This window comes from Mauremys mutica, unplaced genomic scaffold (assembly GCF_020497125.1).
Source record: "Mauremys mutica isolate MM-2020 ecotype Southern unplaced genomic scaffold, ASM2049712v1 000298F_np12_obj, whole genome shotgun sequence".
Taxonomy (NCBI): Eukaryota; Metazoa; Chordata; order Testudines; family Geoemydidae; genus Mauremys; species Mauremys mutica.
This window is the reverse complement of record NW_025422903.1, coordinates 597,130-617,146: the sequence shown is the minus strand read 5'-3', so window position 1 is coordinate 617,146 and position 20,017 is coordinate 597,130. Positions and strand designations below refer to the sequence as shown.

Here is a 20,017-nt window from a genome sequence, read left to right as displayed (position 1 = left end):
TCAGCCTCAGGACGACGCGGCTAGCTCGGGCGATGCAGATTTTCGATGGCGCCAGAGGCGCTCCCAGCAGTCCCTGGCCGGGAAGCCTAACTCCAGCACCAGACACATTGGTGGAAACTCCAGCAAAGAGCAGAATCATCGGCCACAGAGATGAACAGGATGCTGAGAAGAGTCAACACGGCCTTTGTAGAGGGAAAATCGCGCCTCACCAGTCTATTAGAGTGACGAGGGGTCTCACTGCTCTGGGCGGAAGAAAGTCAGTGTTGCTAAGGGCAAAGGAATGCACGTGGGTCACGCTCCCGAAAGATCTCAGGGGCACCGGGGCTAGTTCTCCGAAAGGATCCGCCCAATGGGCAGCCGTAGCCAGAAAAGCTACCGGCACGTTGGGAACCACTAGGAGAGGGAGAGACAGTAAATCTCACGCTGTTTAAATCTACGGTTCGCTCCCTCCTGGAATACGGCAGGGGGCTCCGGACGGCCACAACTCAAGATGGATGGTGAGACATCGGGGAGGGGTCGGAGAAGAGCCCCGCGGGTTAGAAAACCTGCCTGAGAGCAAGACACCCCCCCGGGGCTCCAGCTGAGCGCAGAGGCGGCGCCGCGATCCCAGTCTGGAAGTACCAACGTGGGGACCCAATATTTAATAACTAACCCGAGCCAACGGCGGGCAGCTGAAACGAGCCAAATTCAGCCTGGAACTAAGGCTTCACGCTGAGGGGAATTAGCAGGGGAACAACTGACCAAGGGGCCCGGCGGATTCTCCATCGCTAGCCATTTCCAACGCCAGCTGGGCTGGATTTCTGAAAACTCGGCTCGAGGGATTATTTTGGGGCAGGTCTCCGAGGTCCCTTCTGAGCTGAGAATGTGTCTCAGACCCAAGGAAACACTCGTTTTGACGTTCACCTGTGGAACTCCTCGCCTCATGATCCCCCCCGGAGGTTTTAGAATTCAGGTATGTGCTCGAGGGGGGAACGGGGGCTGGCATCATGCCGATGGCGCAGGTGGGCTCGAGTAGCAGACAGAGCGTCACCGAGCTAGGCTGCAGGCGGAGCCGGCGCTGGACACCCCCGCAAGGACGACCATCTCCCGCTGCACGACATCTTGCTCACGGACGCAAACGCATCACTCCGCTGAGCCCGACTCGGCCATGACCGGGGCTCAGGCTGGACGAAAGCACCTGGCGCGCTCCAACTCTCCAGCGGCGGGCGAAGGGGCACCCGCCCCGGTGCTCCCCCAAGACCCATGGACTGGAAGGTGCAAGCGGAGCAATGCCACCGGCCGTGGGGATTGCAGCCGGTGAAATGGGCCCCAAGAGATGATGCGAGTTTGACGACCAAAGTATGAGGAGGGAACCCGTGGGAGCCCTGGTGGTGCCCCACTCCTGACCCACAGCTCCCTACTGTCCTGGGCGCCCTCCATAGCTCAGCCAGTGCCCCCCAGTTGCCAACACGCCAGGAAACCCCCCCCCGCCGAATTACTGTTGTCCCATTTTCACCTCTGTCCCTGCAGTTCCAGGCTGAATCCTGCCCTGTTCTCCCCCGCGCCCACCATAGGCCAGAGCTCTGGGGGCCAATCCCAGCCCCCACTGATCAGATCGGGGGGGGGGGGGGCGCTGAGCGTAGCTGAGCCCAGGGGAAATGGGGGCCAAGTAAACAACAGATTCCCGGAATCGGGAGGTGGCTGAGATGCAGCCAGCTCTGGGGTGGAGCAGCTGGGGAACAGCCCCATATAACGCAGCACAGGGACGAGGCGCCGAGATGCAGCCAGCTCTGGCCCCCTCCCCCCCCGGGACCCCCGCAAACAGCTCCATTAGCCTCCAAAGTTTAATAATAATAAAAAAAATCATAATACAATAACGCCCCCCCACCCGCCCCCCCATAGACAGTGATAGGAACACTAAAAAGAGACAGAGGTTTAGTGTCAGGGCTGGGCCCCTAAGGGGTGTTGTGGGGCGGGCTGGAAACAGACCAGGTTCCACCCCCCCCCAGCCCTGCCGCCCCCCCTCACCACCCCCCGAAAAACCCTAAAGTGGTTCCCCCAATTCCTATAAAAAACCCATCCCGGGCTGGAGAGGCGGCTGTGCAGCTCCGGGGAGGGGGCAGGGCTGCAGTGTGTGTGTGTGGGGGGGGGGGAAATCTGTCCCCCCCAGAGTCAGTCCAACCAGTGGGGGGCGCTGGTCCGGCCAATCTGGCTGTGCTGGTATCTCCGGGGGGCCCCCGAGACGTCCATGGGGAAGCCGGAGGGGCACAGTTCTGGGGGGCAGCGCCCCCTGGCTCCCGCGGGGGGGGTCAGCGAGCTCCCCCCACTCCCCGTCTCTGCGCCGAGGTATCCATGATACAAAAGGAAGGATAACGTAAAATAATTACATCACTGGGCAGAGTCCGGGCCGGGGTCCCCCCGGCGGGGAGCGTCCTGGGGGGGTCAGCTCCGCCCCACTCCCCCCCCCCCGTCAGGGCGCCATCACGTCAGCCGTCCGGTCCGGAGGAGGGGGCCGGCGTCACAACTGCTGTGGGGACAACAGGGGAGGGGGATTAGCAAGGGTGGGGGGACCCCACAGAGCCCCCCCATACGGTCAGGAGATTCCAGCCCAGGGGGTCGGACGGGGCTCCCAGCCTCCTCCACCCAGCCCCAGGGCCCCCCATGGCAACCAGAACCACCTCCCCCAGCCCCAGAGCGCCCCCCCCGTCCCCCGAATCTCACCCCGACGCCGTTCTGGCTGTGGTCGGTGCCGGCCCCAGGGGGCGCCACATCGGGGGGCTCACTCTCCCGGCTCCTCTTTGGCTCTAACTCCTCCTTCGGTAGGGGGGGCAGCTCCCCCCGCTCGGCCCGGCGCTTCCGGCGCCGCTCGGCATCCCGGCCCCGCGCCCGGGCCCCGCGGCGCTCCGCTTGCTCCAGCTGGGGGCGACAGGGAGTGTCAGCAGGACGTGGCCCCCCTGCAGCCCCCCAACTCCCCCCAGCCCTGCCGGTGCCTCTCTCTCCCGCCCTGCCAGTGCCCCTCTCCCCTGACCCGCAGCCCCCCTGCCCCAGCCCTGCCAGCGCCCCCGCCCCCAGCCCTGCCCCCCCAGCCCTCACCTCCAGCAGGTGGCGGAAGGTGTCGACGGGGGGCGCCCGGGCAGCCTGCAGCAGCCTCCAGAGGCTCTGCCCCTCGTCCAGCGTCACCTCCAGCAGGTCGCCCTCCAGGAGCAGCTCCTCCAGCGCCCGCCGCGGCCCCTCGGGCAGCTCCAGCACCGGGCCCTGCAGCCGCGCCAGCGCCACGCCCAGCGCCTCCAGGTCTGGGGGGGGACGGGGCGGTGCGGGGGGGGGGGGGATCAGCCCAGCCGGCAATCCCCACCGCCCCCCCCGGTGCCAGCCAGCGCCCCCCCTCCGTAAATCCCTTCCTCTGTCCCCCTCCGAGCCCCACACCGCCCCCCCGGTGCCAGCCAGCGCCCCCCCTCCGTAAATCCCTTCCTCTGTCCCCCTCCGAGCCCCACACCGCCCCCCGGTGCCAGCCACCGCCCCCCCTCCGTAAATCCCTTCCTCTGTCCCCCTCCGATCCCCACCCCGCCCCCCCGGTGCCAGCCACCGCCCCCCCATAGTAAATCCCTTCCTCTGTCCCCCTCCGGGCCCCACACCGCACCCTCGGTGCCAGCCCCGGCCTCCCACCCTCCACAGCATCCTTGGTGCCAGACCCTGTCCCCACACTGCACCTTCAGTGCCAGCTGCTACCCCCCCCTAAATCCTTCCCTCTGTCCCCCCCCGTACCCCAGCCTCGGTGCCAGCCCCTGCCCCCACCCCGGCGGAGAGAAAACGGGGGGCACGTTACCAGAGGTGAAGGGGCCCATCTTCTCCGGCGGCGTGGCGTCCCCGTTCTCTAGGGAGAGCTGTGGGGGGGGGGAAGGGGCAGAGCAGTGAGACAGGCATGTGGCCCCACCCCCATCCAGACACCCCCCACCCCCCACCACAGGGACCCAAATCTAGGGGGTCTGGTGCCTGGGGATCCCTCGCTGAGATCGGCCAACTCTGGGGTGGGGCGAAGGCTGATTCTATGGGGACCCACCTCCCCCCAGGGCCAGGCACCCCCTCACCTTGGGCTGCTCGTTGCGGCTGGTCTCCCGCAGGGCGCCGGCGTCCCCGTGCAGCCGTTGGCGCAAGGCCGCCAGGCGCTCCAGGGGCCCGGCCAGCTCGGGCGAGGCCAGCAGCTGGCGGGCGCGGTCCTGCCAGGTGATGGCGCGCTCCGTCAGGCACTGCAGGGCCTCGCCCTCGGGCAGCCGCACGGGCAGCTTCTGCAAGGCCACCAGCAGCGCCAGGATGGTCTCGAGGCGCGGGCGGCGGGAGCGCTGGCACAGCGGGCACAGGAACTTGGCGTCCCACTCCCACCAGGCGGGCGAGGGCTTCTGGGCGCCCAGGCGGGGCCAGGCCACGCAGGGGGCGTGGAACCAGTCGCGGCAGAGCTCGCAGCGCAGCATGCCGGGCCCGGGCGGCTGGCCGCACACGCAGGAGGGGGGGCCGGGCGCCGGCGGGCCGGGCTTCAGCGCGTTGGCACGGCGAAGCCGCAGGATGCCCTCCTTCTCCTTCTGCTCGCCCTCCTTGAACGCCACGATCTGCCGGGACCGGGGGGGCCTCAGTGCGGGGGGGGGCAGCCTGCCTGCCGCCAGCCCCCCCATGCCAGCGGGGCCAGCCTCCCCCTTCCTTCCCTGCCCGCCGCCAGCCCCCCCATGCCAGCGGGGCCAGCCTCCCCCTTCCTTTCCTGCCCGCCGCCAGCCCCCCCACGCCAGCGGGGCCAGCCCCCCCTTCCTTCCCTGCCCGCCGCCAGCCCCCCCATGCCAGCGGGGCCAGCCCCCCCTTCCTTCCCTGCCCGCCGCCAGCCCCCCCATGCCAGCGGGGCCAGCCCCCCCTTCCTTCCCTGCCCGCCGCCAGCCCCCCCATTCCAGCGGGCCCAGCCCCCCCTTCCTTCCCTGCCCGCCGCCAGCCCCCCCATGCCAGCGGGGCCAGCCCCCCCTTCCTTTCCTGCCCGCCGGCAGCCCCCCCATGCCAGCGGGGCCAGCCCCCCCTTCCTTCCCTGCCTGCCGGCAGCCCCCCCATGCCAGCGGGGCCAGCCCCCCCTTCCTTCCCTGCCCGCTGCCAGCCCCCCCATGCCAGCGGGCCCAGCCCCCCCTTCCTTCCCTGCCCGCTGCCAGCCCATCTGGCCTTTCCTTCCCTGCCCCCCAACCTTCGCCCAATCTCCCCTCCCCTCCTTTCCCACACCACAGCCCCCACACTCCCCCCCCATGTCTCTCCTGGTGCCCCTAGAGGGGCCAGGCCCCACTGCCGCCCACTCACCACGGAGCCGGGGTCCCGCAGGTCCTGAGCCGACAGCCCCAGGCTCTCGGTGTCCGACTTGTAGAGGCCGAGCTCCGGCTCCCGCCGCCACTTGGTGCGCTTGGGGCTGGCTGCGCCAGCGTCCGCACAGGGGCACAGCACCTGGGGGGCAGGGGGGTTGGGCTCTGCCTTCTGTGCCCCCCCTTCCCATAGCCCCCCCCCCCCCGGGACCTACAACCCTCCCCACAGCCACCACATGGGGCCCACAGCCCCAACACCACCCTCTGCCCCATGGGACCCAGATCCCCCCCCCACACACACACACACGCCCCACGGCCCCCACGCACCTCCAGCAGGGTGTAGCAGGAGTTCTTCTTGAGGAAGGTCTTGGAGGCCTTCTCGCGCCAGGAGTGCGCCGTGCCCACCTGCACCTCCAGCTGGCGCAGCTCCTCCAGCCGCACCGGCAGGTCCCGGCCCACGGCCACCAGCCCCTCCAGGTCGTCCAGGCAGGGGTAGTGATCCCCGTTCTGGGGAGGGGGGGGAAGGTCAGCGCCTCCCCCCACAGGCCCCAGCTTCACCCTGTGACCCCCCCCCAGCCCCCGGTCTCCCAAGGTCCCCCAGCCCCCCCCCCCCCCCAGCCCCCGCCCCCCAGGGCTCACCTGGATCTCCTCCACGTCAGCGATCCAGGCCCGGGCTTTGGCCAGCGCCTCCTTCAGGGCCAGGATGTTGGGCAGGTGCACGGGGACGTTCTCCGCTTCCTTGATGATGGCTTCCAGCGTGGCCGGGGGGTGCTTCTGCCTGGGGGGCGAGGGGACGGCTCAGCTCCCCCGGCTCCGAGCACCAGCTCAGCTCCCCTCCCCTCCCTTCCCCGAGCTGGGGAGAGAACCCAGGCATCCGGGCTCCCAGCCCCCCCGGCTCTAACTACCAGCCCCCCTTCCCTCCCAGAGCCGGGGAGAGAACCCAGGAGTCCTGGCTCCCAGACCCCCCTTCCCTCCCCTCCCAGAGCCAGGGAGAGAACCCAGGAGTCCTGGCTCCCAGACCCCACTCTCCTCCCTGAGCCCACTCTCCTCCCTGAGCCGGGGAGAGAACCCAGGAGTCCGGGCTCCCAGACCCCACTCTCCTCCCAGAGCCAGGGAGAGAACCCAGGAGTCCTGGAACCCAGCCCCACTCTTCTCCCGGAGCTGGGGAGAGACCCCAGACATGCAGGCTCCCACCCTCCCCTCCCCTGAAGAGATCCCAGGCGTCCTGCTGCCCCCAGAACCCAGGCGTCCGGGCCCCTCACCTGGCCTCGAGGCAGAGATGGGCCTTCTCCTCCCAGCGCTGGGCGATGGTCAGCAGCTCCTGCAGCTCAGCCCGGGCCTTCTCCACAGCCGGGCTGGGGGCCACGGTGGCGCCGGCCTGGGCCAGGCCCCGCACCAGTGCCAGGGGCACCCGCTCGCGGGGTGAGCGCAGCGCCCGCTTCACCTCCTCCAGCCAGGCCGCCTGCTGCACCTGGCGCTCCAGCTGGCGCGTCTCGGGCACGGCCACGCCCAGCCGCACCCCCTGCGCCACCAGCCCCTGCAGCTGGGCCGCACTGGCGGGCAGCCCCCGCAGGGCCTCCTGCGCCTCCTCCTGGAACGCCAGCGCCCGCTCCAGCACCGCCTGCGGGGGGCCGGGAGTCAGGGGGGGCTGGGGACCCCCCAACCCAGCCCCATCTCCCCACCCTGCCCGCTCCAGCACCGCCTGCGGGGGGCCGGGAGTCAGGGGGGGCTGGGTACCCCCCAACCCAGCCCCAGCTCCCCACCCTGCCCGCTCCAGCACCACCTGTGGGGGGCCGGGGAGTTGGGGGGGCCAGGTACCCCCCAACCCAGCCCCATCTCCCCACCCTGCCCGCTCCAGCACCGCCTGCGGGGGGCCGGGGAGGCGGGGGGGCCGGGTACCCCCCAACCCAGCCCCAGCTCCCCACCCTGCCCGCTCCAGCACCACCTGTGGGGGGCCGGGGAGTTGGGGGGGCCAGGTACCCCCCAACCCAGCCCCATCTCCCCACCCTGCCCGCTCCAGCACCGCCTGCGGGGGGCCGGGGAGTCAGGGGGGGCCGGGTACCCCCCAACCCAGCCCCAGCTCCCCACCCTGCCCGCTCCAGCACCGCCTGCGGGGGGCCGGGGAGTCAGGGGGGGCTGGGTACCCCCCAACCCAGCCCCATCTCCCCACCCTGCCCGCTCCAGCACTGCCTGCGGGGGGCTGGGGAGACAGGGGGGCCCAGATACCCCCCAACCCAGCCCCTGGGTACCCCCCAACCCAGCCCCATCTCCCCACCCTGCCCGCTCCAGCACTGCCTGTGGGGGGCTGGGTACCCCCCAACCCAGCCCCGCCCCTGGGTAACCTCTCAACCCAGTGCCCAGGTACCCCCCCACCCTGCCTGCTCCGGTACCGCCTGTGGGGGCAGGGGGGAGGGAGTCTGGGCAGGGCTGGCCCCAGGTACCCCCAACCCAGCTCCCCAGCCCGCCTGGCGCGGTGCCCGCTCACCTGCACATCGGCCAGCTGGTGCATGACGCAGGGCACGCTGCTCATGCGCTCCAGGAAGGCGCGCAGCTCCTCCAGCGACAGCGGCACGGCAGGCACCCTGGGCGAGAGGGGCGCCGGGTTAGCCTGAGGACCTGCCCGCCACTGGGGGGTTCGGAAACGGGAGGGGTCAGGAAGCCTGCTGGCCCCCCACGGGAGGGGTGCAGGCAGAGGTCCAGCTCCCCGATCCAGCCCAGCCCCCACTCACCCGGTCTCCAGGCCGCTGATGAGCCCCAGGGCATCGGAGACGCAGCGCTCGGCCTCGGCCAGGCAGCTCTTCAGCCGATGCAGCAGCTCGTTGTCGGGGAACTTGCGCTCGCGAGCCTCCGACTCCAGCGCCCGCAGCTCCTCCAGCGCTGCAAGGAGACACGGCTCAGGCTCCCTCCCCTCCCCACCGGGGGGCTGGGAGCCAGGACTCCTGGGTTCTCTCCCAGCCTGGGGGGGAGTGGGCCTGGTGGTTAGAGCTGGGAGCCAGGACTCCTGGGTTCTCTCCCAGCCTGGGGGGGAGTGGGCCTGGTGGTTAGAGCTGGGAGCCAGGACTCCTGGGTTCTCTCCCAGTCTGGGTGGGAGTGAGGCCTGGTGGTTAGAGCTGGGAGCCAGGACTCCTGGGTTCTCTCCCAGCCTGGGTGGGAGTGAGGTCTGGTGGTTAGAGCTGGGGGGGGCTGGGAGCCAGCACTCTTGGGTTCTCTGTCAGCCTGGGGGGGAGTGGGGGCTAGTGGGGGCAAGGGGGGGGGGAAGGCTGGGAGCCAGGACTCCTAGATTCTCTCCCCAGCTCGGGGAGGGGAGTGGGGGCTAGTGGTTAGAGCAGGGGGGCTGGAAACCAGGACTGCTGGGTTCTGTCCCCAGCTCAGGGAGGTGAGTGGGGCACAAGCCGGCACTCAGGAGGGGCAGGGAAGGGGACGTGGGTGGGTTCAGACCCCCCTCTCCCCCCAAGGAACCCAGGTGTCCGGAGCGCACTTACTCCTCTTGCGCCCGTCCTCCACCTCCAGGGCGATTCGGACCTTGTTGGCCCAGGTGTCGAAGGACTCGGCCCGAACCTTCAGCTTGTGCAGCATGGCCGGGAGCTCGTCCAGCGTGTAGCGGTACCTGCAGGCACAGGGTCAGCCGGGCCGCGTGGGGAGGGGAGGGGAGGGGCTGGGGCCTGGACTCCTGGGACCCGTGGCACCCGGGGGAGGTCCGGGGGCTGGGGCCTGGACTCCTGGGTCCCATGGTCAACTGCAGCATGGACCCTGGGTCTCGTGGCCACCCGGGGGAGGTCCTGGGTCCCGTGGGCGGCCGGAGGAGGGACCGGGGCTGGGATCCTGGACTCCTGGGTCCCGTGGCCAACTGCAGCATGGACCCTGGGTCCTGTGGCACTTGGGGGAGGTCCTGGGTCCCGTGGGCGGCTGGGGGAGGGCCCGGGGTCGGGACCCCGGACGCCTGGGTCCCGTGGGCGGCCGGGGGAGGGCCCGGGGCTAGGACCCCGGACGCCTGGGTCCCGTGGGCGGCCGGGGGAGGGCCCGGGGCTGGGACCCCGGACGCCTGGGTCCCCCGTGGCCCACCTGAGGTACTGGCGGCTGCTGGGGCACTTGCAGAGGTCGTGGATGTGGTAGAGGCAGACCAGGCGGGCGGGGCAGTCGTAACAGGCCAACGCCGAGAGGAAACACGTCGTCTTGCACTTGTCGCACTGGCGCTCGTCGTCCGGGAGCAGCTCGAAGGCCTCGCGCTCCGCCTCCGTCACCCCCTGGGTGGGGAGAGGGGTGAGCACGGATCCTGCGCCCCCCAGCCCCGTGTCCCCACACACCCCGGCCCCCACATCCCCCCACCTTGTCCAGCAGGGCCTTGCGCAGCTTGCGCTCCTCCTGCACCAGGATGAACATCTCCTTATGCACGGCAGCCGCCAGGTTGAGGTCGAGCTTCTCGGGGCAGGCGGCCATCTTGCAGATCAGCTCCTCGTGCGAGAAGACGCAGTAGCGGCGCAGGCGGCGGTAATGCTCGATGCACTGGCGCCCGGCCGGCAGCTGCAGAAGGAGGGAGGGACCCAGGAGTCCAGGCTCGTCGTCATTGGAACCCAGGCATCCAGGCTCCCAGCCCCCCCTCCCCTCCCCGAGCCAGGGGGAGAACCCAGGAGTCCGGGTTCCCAGTCCCCCCGCTCTAGAACCCCTCCCCTCCCAGAGCTGGGCAGAGAACCCAGGCGTCCGGGCGCACTCACCCAGTCAGCAGTGCAGAAGTTCACAGCTTCGGCGAAGTTGTAGCCCTGGTTGAAGCCGCTGTGATAGGCACGGGGGAAGGTGATGACAAACTCTCCCGCACACTGATTGGTCCGGACGACCTGGGGGGGCGGGAGGGGGCAGTGAGTGGGAAAACGGGGGTTGGGAGGCGAGGCGGGGGCCCGGTGAAGGCCGGGTTCACAGTGGGGGGGTGCCAAGGCACAGGTGGGCAGTGGAGGTGCGGGGGAGGGGACAGTGGGCATGGCAGCAGAGGGGTGGATGGGGAAGGGGAGATGGGGTGTGGTCGGGGAAGGGAGGAGGTGGCAGCAAGTGGCAAACAGGCAGTGGGGGTGGCCAGGGCAGCAAGTAGGTGGCACAAGGGGCGGGGCCAAGGCAGTGCAGAAGGCGTGGCCGGGGCAGAGGCGGCGGGGCACTCACCGGCACACCATGGGCCATGAGGGTGTTGGGGTTAATGAGGGTGACGAGCGGGTACAGCGCAGGGGGCGTGGGTGGGGCAGAGGGGGCGTGGCCAGAGCAGAGGGGGCGGGGCACTCACTGGCACACCGTGGACCATGAGGGTGTTGGGGTTAATGAGGGTGACGAGCGGGTACAGCGCAGGGGGCGTGGCCGGGGCAGAGGCGGCGGGGCACTGCGCCATGAGGGTGTTGGGGTTAATGAGGGTGACGAGCGGGTGCAGCGCGGGGGTGTGGCCGGGGCAGAGGGGGAGGGGCACTTACCAGCACACCGTGGGCCATGAGGGTGTTGGGGTTAATGAGGGTGACGATCGGGTGCAGCACGGGGGGCGTGGCCAGGGCAGAGGCGGCGGGGCACTGCGCCATGAGGGTGTTGGGGTTAATGAGGGTGACGAGCGGGTGCAGCGCAGGGGGCGTGGCCGGAGCACAGGGGCGTGGGCGGGGCCGAGGGGGCGGGGCACTCACCGGCACGCCGTGCGCCATGAGGGTGTTGGGGTTCATGAGGGTGACGAGCTGGTGCAGCAGGTCCGGCTGGCTCTCGAACAGCTCCGGGGTGAGCTTCTTCATCACGTCCTCCAGGTGCTCGGCCGCGAACGACGGCACCCCGTACCACGTCTTGGGCTCGCCCCTGGGGAGAGCGCGGGGTCAGGGGGGAGCCACCAAACCCCCACTCCCCCCGTACCACGTCTTGGGCTCGCCCCTGGGGAGAGCGCGGGGTCAGGGGGGAGCCACCAAACCCCCACTCCCCCCGTACCACGTCTTGGGCTCGCCCCTGGGGAGAGCGCGGGGTCAGGGGGGAGCCACCAAACCCCCACTCCCCCCGTACCACGTCTTGGGCTCGCCCCTGGGGAGAGCGCGGGGTCAGGGGGGAGCCACCAAACCCCCACTCCCCCCGTACCACGTCTTGGGCTCGCCCCTGGGGAGAGCGCGGGGTCAGGGGGGAGCCACCAAACCCCCACTCCCCCCGTACCACGTCTTGGGCTCACCCCTAGGACAGCTTGGGGTTGGGGGGAGCCACCAACCAACCCCCCCCCCCCCCGGTACCACGTCTTGGGCGGGGTCGGGGGGAACTGCCAACCCCACAGCCAGCCCCCAAGGCACCTGTCCCCCCAGTTCCTCCTCCACTAGCCCAGGTGACCCCAATTCCGCTCCCCTCGCCCCAGCCAAGGGCCCCACCCACCAGTGGAGGTAGTTGATGGAGTAGCTCCAGTGGTCCTCGATGTGCCAGCAGAAGGCGGAGAAGACCATGCCCACGTACAGCCAGGGCACCTTCATGCCCGAGATGTCGGCGTTGATGTGGCACAGAACCGACTGCTGCAGCACCGGCATCACGTTCAGGTTCCAGCCGCTAGCCGCGTACTCCTGCCGGGAGAGGGGGGGTCAGAGCTCCCCACTGCCACTAGGGTGCCTGGCCCCGCCAGGGGGTGCCGGCTGGCTCAGGGGGTCAGGGAACAGGGCAGGGGCCTGTCCCCTCCGGGGGGCGCCGGCTGGCTGAGGGGGTCAGGGAACGTGGCAGGGGCCTGTCCCCTCCGGGGGGCGCCGGCTGGCTCAGGGGGTCAGGGAACGTGGCAGGGGCCTGTCCCCTCTGGGGGGCGCCGGCTGGCTGAGGGGGTCAGGGAACGGGGCAGGGGCCTGTCCCCTCTGGGGGGCGCCGGCTGGCTATGGGGGTCAGGGAACGGGGCAGGGGCCTGTCCCCTCTGGGGGGCACCGGCTGGCTGAGGGGGTCAGGGAACGGGGCAGCCCCCTGGAGGGCTCCGGAGGGTAGGCAAAGCGGGTAAGGGGCTGGCTGGGGGTCCCCACCTCCTCCTCGGGGCCCAGCCTGCGCTTGCTGTCGCTGATGGGGAAGCCGCTGCCGAACTCCTTGGAGTGGATGTCGGCGCCGTACTCCACCGTCACGTCCTCCTCGATGCTGTTCACCAGGCGCCAGAACTCCTTCTCCACCAGCTCCGTGGGCACCATCTGCGGGGTGGGCAAGGGTGGGCATGGGCCCAGAGCCAGGCATCTGGGCTCCCCGCCCCCCACCCTGACCACTGCGCCCCACTCCCCTCCCAGAGCCGGGGAGAGAACCCAGGAGTCCTGGCTCCCAGCCCCTCCCCTGCTCTAACCACCAGCCCCCACTCCCCTCCCAGAGCCAGGAAGAGAACCCAGGAGTCCGGGCTCCCAGCCCCCCTGCTCTAACTACCAGCCCCCACTCCCCTCCCAGAGCCGGGAGAGAACCCAGGAGTCCTGGCTCCCAGACCCCCCTGCTCTAACCACCAGCCCGCACTCCCCTCCCAGAGCTGGGGATAGAACCCAGGAGTCCTGGCTCCCAGCCCCCCTACTCTAACTACCAGCCCCCACTCCCCTCCCAGAGCCGGCAGAGAACCCCGGCGTCCGGGCGCCCCCAGGGCACTCACGTGGACGGGCATATTGAAGTAGTCGGCCTTGAAGGCGTCGGCCATCTCCCCGAAGCTCTGCAGCGTGTACTCCCGCGTGGCCTGCTCGAAGCCGAACGCCTCCGGGGGGCGCTTGCACTCCTGCCGGGGGGCCGGGAAGGGGGGTCAGGGACCCCCACAGAGACTCACGGGGCCAGGGGCCTGCGGCTGGAGAAGCCAGGCCGTTCCCTCCGGACCCTGCTCAGCCCCAGGGGCCCAGCCAGCCTGGTCCCCCCTCCCCAAACAGCCCCAGGGGCCCAGCCAGCCCCCCACAATCAGCCCCAGGGGCCCAGCCAGCCCGGTTCCCCCCCTCCTCCCCGCTCAGCCCCAGGGGCCCAGCCCCCCCGCTCACCGCCATGACGCATTTGGGGCAGCGCCAGACCCCCTTGGGGATCTCGGGCAGGGGGGGCAGCAGGCAGAAGATGTGGTAGTTGTCGTCGCAGCCGTCACACAGCAGCAGCTTGTCGTCCTCGTCGCCGCGGGCGCAGATCCGGCACACGTACGAGTCGATCTGGGGGGTGGGGCCGTCGGGGACACTGAGCCTAGCGCCCCGGGGGGCACCAGCTCCCACCTGCCGTGGGGCAGGCACGGGCTGGCTCGGGGGGCGCGTTCGGGGTCACGGATGCAGAGACGCAGCCAGGTCAGAGGTTTGGGGGGCCCCGTCAGCTCGGGGGCCCCCACCTGCTCAGGAGGTCGGGGTGCGGCCCAGTCAGGTCGGGGGTCCCAGGCCAGAGTCCCAGCCGGTTTGAGGTCCCGATCCAGGGGCCCGGTCGGCTCAGGAGGGAAGGGGGGCCCCCATCACCTCGGGGGTCCCAATCCTGGGGCCTGGCCAGCTCAGAGGGTCCTGGCCCAGGGGCCCGGCCGGCTCGGGGGGGCTCGGCCCGGGGGGCCCGGCCGGCTCCGGGACTCCCGGCCAGCTCAGGGGGGTCCCAGCCCAGGGGCCCGGCCGGCTCGGGGGGGCCCAGCCAGCTCGGGGGGTCCCAGCCCAGGGGCCCGGCCGGCTCGGGGGGTCCTGGCCCCTCACTTACGAACTGCGTGTTGCCGTGGCTGCGGCGCAGGCGCATGGTCATCTTGGTGCAGGGCTCCGGGCTGTGCCGCAGCTCCTCCTTCACCTCCAGGAAGGGGCGGGGAGATGCCGGCTCCGGCCGGGGATCCACCCCGGGGGGCTCCTCCTTCACCACCACCGTGGGGGGGCACTCGGGGCCCTCCTTGTCTGGGGGGAAGGGAGAGGAGTCAGCACAGGCCGCCCCCTCCTCCCCCCCCCCGCCAGGCCGGGCCCCCCCTCACCTTTCTTCCGCAGGGTCTTGTCCTTGGCCACCAGCCCCAGGCCCAGCATCTTGGGGCCGGCGCCGTAGATCTGCAACTTCTTCAGCTCCGGGTTCTTCTCGATGTCCTCCTCAGTGGGCTCCGGCTGGGGGGCGGGGCAGAGTCAGGGGGGCGGGGCTCTGACTCCCGCTCCCCCCCCCCGAGGAACCCACAATGCACTGGGCTGGAGCACTCGGCCCAGTCTGGGGGGGCAGAGAGAGAGCAAGGCAGGGGGTCCGGACAGACGCCAGGAACTGTCCCCAGGCCGCTCGCTCAGCTGCCAGAGGGGAGGGGCTGGCAGGTTCGGGGCAGGCCTCGGACTCCTGCAAAAGGGGGTGGGGGGCACCGGCCACAGTGATGGGCTGGGGGGGACTGAGGGGTCGCCCCAGATTGCAGCGAGGATGGACAAAGCCCCCCCAGCTGCTGGGAAACAGGTACAAAGAGAGACAGAGCAGGAAGCCAGAACTCTTGGGTTCTCTGGGGGGCAGTGGGGCCTACTGGTCAGAGGGGGGAGGGGCAACCTGGGAGCCAGGACGCCTGGGTTCTCCCCCTGGCTCTAGGAGAGGTGTGGGGACGAGTGGGTCATAACAGCACTTGCAAGTTTACAGGCACCAAACTGACCTACGGGGGAGGAGAGGGAAGGGAAGGGAAGGGCCCCGTCCAATCGCACGGCAAGGTGGACAGGAGAACCCAGGAGTCCTAGCCCCCCACCCCGCTCTTAACAACTGGACCCCATTGCCCTGCCAGAGAACCCAGGCATCCTGGCTCCTGCCCCAGACTTGCTGGTCGGCCGGGGGGCCGGCCCCTCACCTCCTGCTGCAGCCGCTTGGCCCGGCGCCCGTAGCTGTTGAACTTGGAGGGCTGCACGGACTGGCGCAGGGGGATGCTGTGGGGCTTGTACTCCTTGTCCTTCTCCTCGCTGTCGAAGGGCCGGGCGTCACACTGCTGGGGAGACGCGGGGGTTAGCACCCGCCCCGGGACCAGGCGCTGGCATGGCCGGGGCACTTTCCCTGGGGCCTGGCACCACAGAGCCTGGCACAGATCCCCTCCCAGACCTGGGAGAGGACCCAGGCATCCTGGATCCCAGCCGCCCTCCCCCAGCTAACCACTAGACCCCACTCCCCTCCCAGGCCTGGGATGGAACCCAGGCATCCTGGCTCCCAGCCGCCCTCTCCCCCGCCCCCCCAACCACTAGACCCCACTCCCCTCCCAGACCTGGGAGAGAACCCAGGCATCCTGCCCGCCGCAGCCCCCCTCACCACCAGGTTGGCCCCCGACTGGTACATCTCATAGGGGTAGATGATGCGTTCGTAGTGGGAGCGCAGCAGGGAGCCGATGTTCTTGCCCGAGGGGTAGGCGAGACGCTGGGCCACGCGAGCCCACCGCCGGTCCCTGCAGATGGCCTCGTAGCCCCCCTCCTCCAGCACCACCTGGGGGGAGAGAGCCCTGAGCCGCCGGCCCCCCTCCCCGGGGATCCCCCTCCCCCAAGTGCCGCCAGCCCCCCTCCCCCGACCATTCCCCCCCCATGTGCCGCCGGCCCCCCTCCCCCGACCCGGGGATCCCCCTCCCCCAAGTGCCGCCGGCCCCCCTCCCCCGACCCGGGGATTCCCCTCCCCCAAGTGCCACCGGCCCCCCTCCCCCGACCCGGGGATTCCCCCTCCCCCTGCCGCCGGCCCCCTCCCCCGACCCGGGGATCAGACCCCCGGTGCCGCCGGCCCCCCTCCCCCGACCCGGGGATCAGCCCCCTGGTGCTGCCAGCCCCCCTCCCCCGACTGCAAGCCAGCCTCTGACCTGCCCCCCCCCCCCCGACATGCAGACCCCAGCCCCAAGGCTGCTGGCACCTCTGGCCCCCAACCCACACCTCCCCCGGCACTGCCAGCCCCCCTCCCTGACCCACGGCGCTGCCAGCGCCCCGAGCCCGTGGACACCCCCCAGAACTGCCAGCACCCATGGCCCCCAATCCGCGCCTTCCCCAGCTCTGCTGGCCCCCCAGCCCCGACCTGCAGCCACCCCCACCGGCGCTGCAGCCCCCCAGCGCCCGCCCTACCTTGCTCAGGCTGTAGAGGTCGAGGATGCGCCGCTCCACGTTGGGGATCTTGAGCGAGGAGCCCTGGATCTCCCAGAACTTCGCAATCTGGTCTAAGTAGTTCAGCTTCACCCGCGTCTGCGCCTGGGGGCAGGGAGGGGAGCAGTTCGCCCGGGTGTCGCCTCTCCAGCCCACGCGGCCACTCTCCATCCCGGCCCAGCCCCCCGCAGCAAGGCCGGGGAGCCAGGAAACAGCACTGATGTCACAGGGGGCCTTTGAGGCCAAAGCTAGTGCATCAGAGTACCACCTGGAGCGGAGATGCAGCCACCTCTGGGGCGGGTCAGTTGGGAACGGCCGCACATAACGCCGAACTGGGTTGATCCAGCACTGAGATGCGGCCACCTCTGGGGCAGGACAGCAGGGGAATAGCCACACATAACGCCACGCAGGGACAGCAGGGGAACAGCCTCCCAGCTCACCTCCAATTCGTTAAGCCTCTGGATGCGCGGGGTGAACCTGAAGTTATCCACTTCCACAGCGAAGGGGGGCTGCCAGTCCTGGGGAGAGACGGGAAAAGGAGGGGACTTAGTATGAAAAGGTGCTGGAGCAGACGACGCTGCCTTCAGACTCCCTGAGATTCTTCCCAAGCACGGTCCGCAGGGGGGCCCCTCTGCCAACTGGGTATCGCCTCTGATCGAACCTGCCCAGCCACGCTCGTGTGCTCATCGCTCTGGGGGCGCTGGGCTGGGGGCCCCCAAGGAGGGGATCGGGGCTCACACAGAGCAGGGTCCGTCCCCTCCAGTGTGGGGCAGGAGGGTGTCCGTTGCCAGGACTACCTGCGCCGCACCTCCATGCTGCCAGGGAGGGGAGCTAAGTGGGGCGGACGGTTGAGAACAGTCTGGACACCTCTCGCATCCCAGCCCGCCTGGTGCCAGGGGGCACCTGCCCCGAACCCAGGGATAGCACTGCTAAAGCCAGGCAAAGCCTTACCCAAAAATACCTGCATTTCACCCGGCCTGGGAATGCAGCTCCCTCTAGGGCAGGGCCAGGGCAGCTGGGACCAGCCGCACATAACACTGCACAGGGACGGCTTGCCCGGCGCTGAGATGCAGCCAGCTCTTGGGCAGGGTGGCTGGGACCAGCCGCACATAACACTGCACAGGGACGGCTTGCCCGGCGCTGAGATGCAGCCAGCTCTTGGGCAGGGTGGCTGGGAACAGCCACACATAACACTGCACAAGCATATCACTTTATAACCCTCCAGGCCCCCTGACACCCAAGAGCCCGGCTGCCTGGGTCTGCGACCAGTGGGAGCCATTCCTGGCACTCCAGGGGAGGGGACGGCAGCCAATGCTGTCAGGAGCCCAGCACAGCGTTCACCAGCCCAGCCAGGCAATCGCTCCCCTCACCCCCATTTCTGAAAGGGGGGACCCCAGCCTCTGGATCTGATGCGCAACCCAGGCAGGCCAGCGAAACCCACGCAGGCCGAATTTAAACCTATCCTCCCAATGCCCTGCGCCGGGCACCGGATCCAACCGAGACAGGGCCAGGGAGAGAGGGGACAAGCGAGCTGCCCCAGGGAAGCCCCCCACTTTTGGATCTGCTCCCCCAAGCCCCAGATCTCTCCTCCCCCTCCCCCCCAAGCCAGCCCACTTGCCCGGCTGTCTGGGAGGAGAAGAGGCCAGGCCAGAGCCATCACAATAGCCCAGCCGGGAGGATGGACGAGGAAGCCACAAAGGAAAGGGGGAGGGATGGGGGTTGAGGGAGGGGGCTTGTGGGTCCCATGGTGGGGGGCTGCTCCCCAGATCTCCGGGGGGCAGGACCTCTCTAACTGTCAAGCCCCCACACACACTGTTTACCAGACAAAGGCTAGAGCGTGGCAGCCATATTGAACGTGTCACTGATATTAGGGATGGGGGGGGGAGATCTGAGATCCCCCCCGCCCCCTCCTGAGCCCCAGGCACTGAGCTGCTGACCCTGCTGCCCAGGACCAGCAGAGGAAGAAGGGGCAGGGGGGGTTGGGAATCGGACCCCACAGATCCCCAGGAGATCGCGGGGGGGCCCTGATGAGCTAGGAGGCCTGGCCATGCCATCACGGACGCCCCCATGTCAGCGCCGGCCTGGCCGGGCAGCCGGATCCCCAGCGCCCCCCCCCGGTGGGTACATCACCCACTGCCACCCCACTCCCTGTGCCCATGTGTGCCAGGGGGCACTGCCATGACCCAGCCGCCCCCGCATGGCGAGCCCCCACCTCCACCCCCACCCCCCACGGCCCTGGGCCAAGCGGGACCCGGCCAGCTCTCCCCATGGGAGGTGCCAGTGCCTGTCCCCAAACCATGGGGGACTGCCCCCCCACCAGGCATTGTGCCCAACGGGCCCCCCCACGCCCACGCTTACCCCCTTTCCTGCTTGTGCCCCCTCGATGCCCCTCACGACAGCCTCTAGGCCTCCCCCAGTGGGCAATGGCTCTGACCCCCCAGTCCCCCCCACACGCCCCATAGCGGGCCCTGACCCCCCCCAGTCCCCCCCACACGCCCCATAGCGGGCCCTGACCCCCCCCAGTCCCCCCCACATGCCCCATAGCGGGCCCTGACCCCCCAGTCCCCCACACACGCCCCATAGCGGGCCCTGACCCCCCCCAGTCCCCCACACACGCCCCATAGCAGACCCTGACCCCCCAGTCCCCCACACACGCCCCATAGCGGGCCCTGAGCCCCCCCGTCCCCCACCCACCCCCCATAGCGGGTATTGCTGTGGTGGGCCCTGACCCCTCCTGTCCCCCCGCCCCACAGCGGGCCCTGCCCCCCCCCACACGCCCCATAGCGGGTATTGCTGTGGTGGGCCCTGCCCCCCCCGCCCCACACCGGGCCCTGCCCCACACTCACGGCGGGGGGCCGGATCTTGCAGATCCCGCTCTTCTCGGCGATGGGCCGGATCTTGGCGATGTAGCCCAGGGGGTCGCGGAACTCGGCCCAGCTGGGCTCGAAGACGGGGCACTCGGGGGGCGGCAGGAAATCCTCGGGGGGCTCGGCCTCGGCCCCCGGCCAGGGGCCCCCCCAGGGCCCCCGCTCCGCCTTGGGGCCCCGCTCCTCCGCCGGGGGGGCCCGCTCGCCGCACGGCCGCCGCGGGGCCCGATCCTCCGCCACCGGGGCCCGATCCTCGGCCGCGGGCCCCCGCTCCCCGCAGGCCCGTCCGGGGCCCCGCTCCTGTGGCGGGGGGACCCGATCCGCCGCCGCGGGTGGGGGCGGCTCCTCCCCCCGGGCGGGGGGGCCCCGATCCTCCATGTCCTGCCCGCCCCGCCGCCGCCGCGCCGTGGCTGCCCCCCGCCCCTCAGGGGGCCATGCCCGGCCCGGCCCCCCCCCGTCTACTCGAGCCCGAGGCCTGCGGCCGGCCTAGGCCCCGCGCGGATCCCTCCGCCGCCGCCGCCGCCGCGTCACCCTCCGGCCCCACTCGCGGCCCCTCCGCCGCCCCCCCGGTGCTCCCGCTCCCCCCTCCTCGGCCCGGTGCCTGCTGCCGCCCCCTGCCCCGGCTCAGGCCCCGCCGGCTCCCCCCGGCCTGCCCGCCGCCGCCATCTTGGGGCTCGTTGCGCCTGCCCGCCGCCGCCGCCACACGGCGTCTCCCTCCGCCGCGGGGGGGTGCCCTGAGGTGCGGCCGGAGCGGCTCGGGAGCGGCCCCGGCGGGTCGGGAGCGGTCGAGAACCCCCCAACTCTGAGGGGACGGGGCGGGCGCCGGGCCCCCGGAGAGGCGGCAGGAGCGGCGGGAGGGAGAGGAAATAGTTCGCGGCGGAGGGAT

At 70.8% G+C, this 20,017-nt stretch overlaps 1 protein-coding gene across 3 annotated transcripts; it reads right to left on the bottom strand.

Annotated features, from left to right (window-relative positions):
* Positions 1-1,932: 1,932 nt before the first annotated feature.
* On the bottom strand, positions 1,933-19,667 carry KDM5C (lysine demethylase 5C). 3 transcript variants are annotated; one of them, XM_045000331.1, is made up of 27 exons: positions 19,111-19,667; positions 16,705-16,782; positions 16,247-16,369; positions 15,459-15,629; positions 15,010-15,141; positions 14,182-14,305; positions 13,923-14,107; positions 13,247-13,405; positions 12,877-12,996; positions 12,281-12,439; positions 11,661-11,842; positions 10,946-11,108; positions 10,010-10,129; positions 9,624-9,818; positions 9,360-9,541; positions 8,780-8,904; positions 8,027-8,174; positions 7,783-7,879; positions 6,560-6,918; positions 5,937-6,075; positions 5,625-5,804; positions 5,299-5,439; positions 4,065-4,580; positions 3,803-3,860; positions 3,073-3,272; positions 2,701-2,895; positions 1,933-2,506 (listed from the first exon to the last, which is right to left on the bottom strand). In XM_045000331.1, exons 1-27 carry the CDS (start codon positions 19,507-19,509, stop codon positions 2,498-2,500), a joined length of 4,659 nt encoding a protein of 1,552 aa, XP_044856266.1. In that variant the 5' UTR covers positions 19,510-19,667; the 3' UTR covers positions 1,933-2,497. The 3 variants fall into 3 exon arrangements, with proteins under 3 accessions (XP_044856266.1, XP_044856265.1, XP_044856267.1); XM_045000330.1 differs by having other exon boundaries at positions 15,010-15,144; positions 19,111-19,665; XM_045000332.1 differs by having other exon boundaries at positions 1,933-2,503; positions 15,010-15,144; positions 19,111-19,663.
* Between the last annotated feature and the right edge of the window lie 350 nt (positions 19,668-20,017).

What these genes read in the sequence shown, in the direction of transcription:
- KDM5C (XM_045000330.1), bottom strand. Translation starts at nt 19,509, where the DNA reads ATGGAGGATCGGGGCCCCCCCGCCCGGGGGGAGGAGCCGCCCCCACCC. An exon ending in TCCATCAACTACCTCCACTG is followed by an intron (nt 11,109 to 11,660) that starts GTGGGTGGGGCC and finishes CGCTCTCCCCAG; the next exon opens with GGGCGAGCCCAAGACGTGGT. An exon ending in GGAGGACGGGCGCAAGAGGA is followed by an intron (nt 8,175 to 8,779) that starts GTAAGTGCGCTC and finishes GTCTCCTTGCAG; the next exon opens with CGCTGGAGGAGCTGCGGGCG.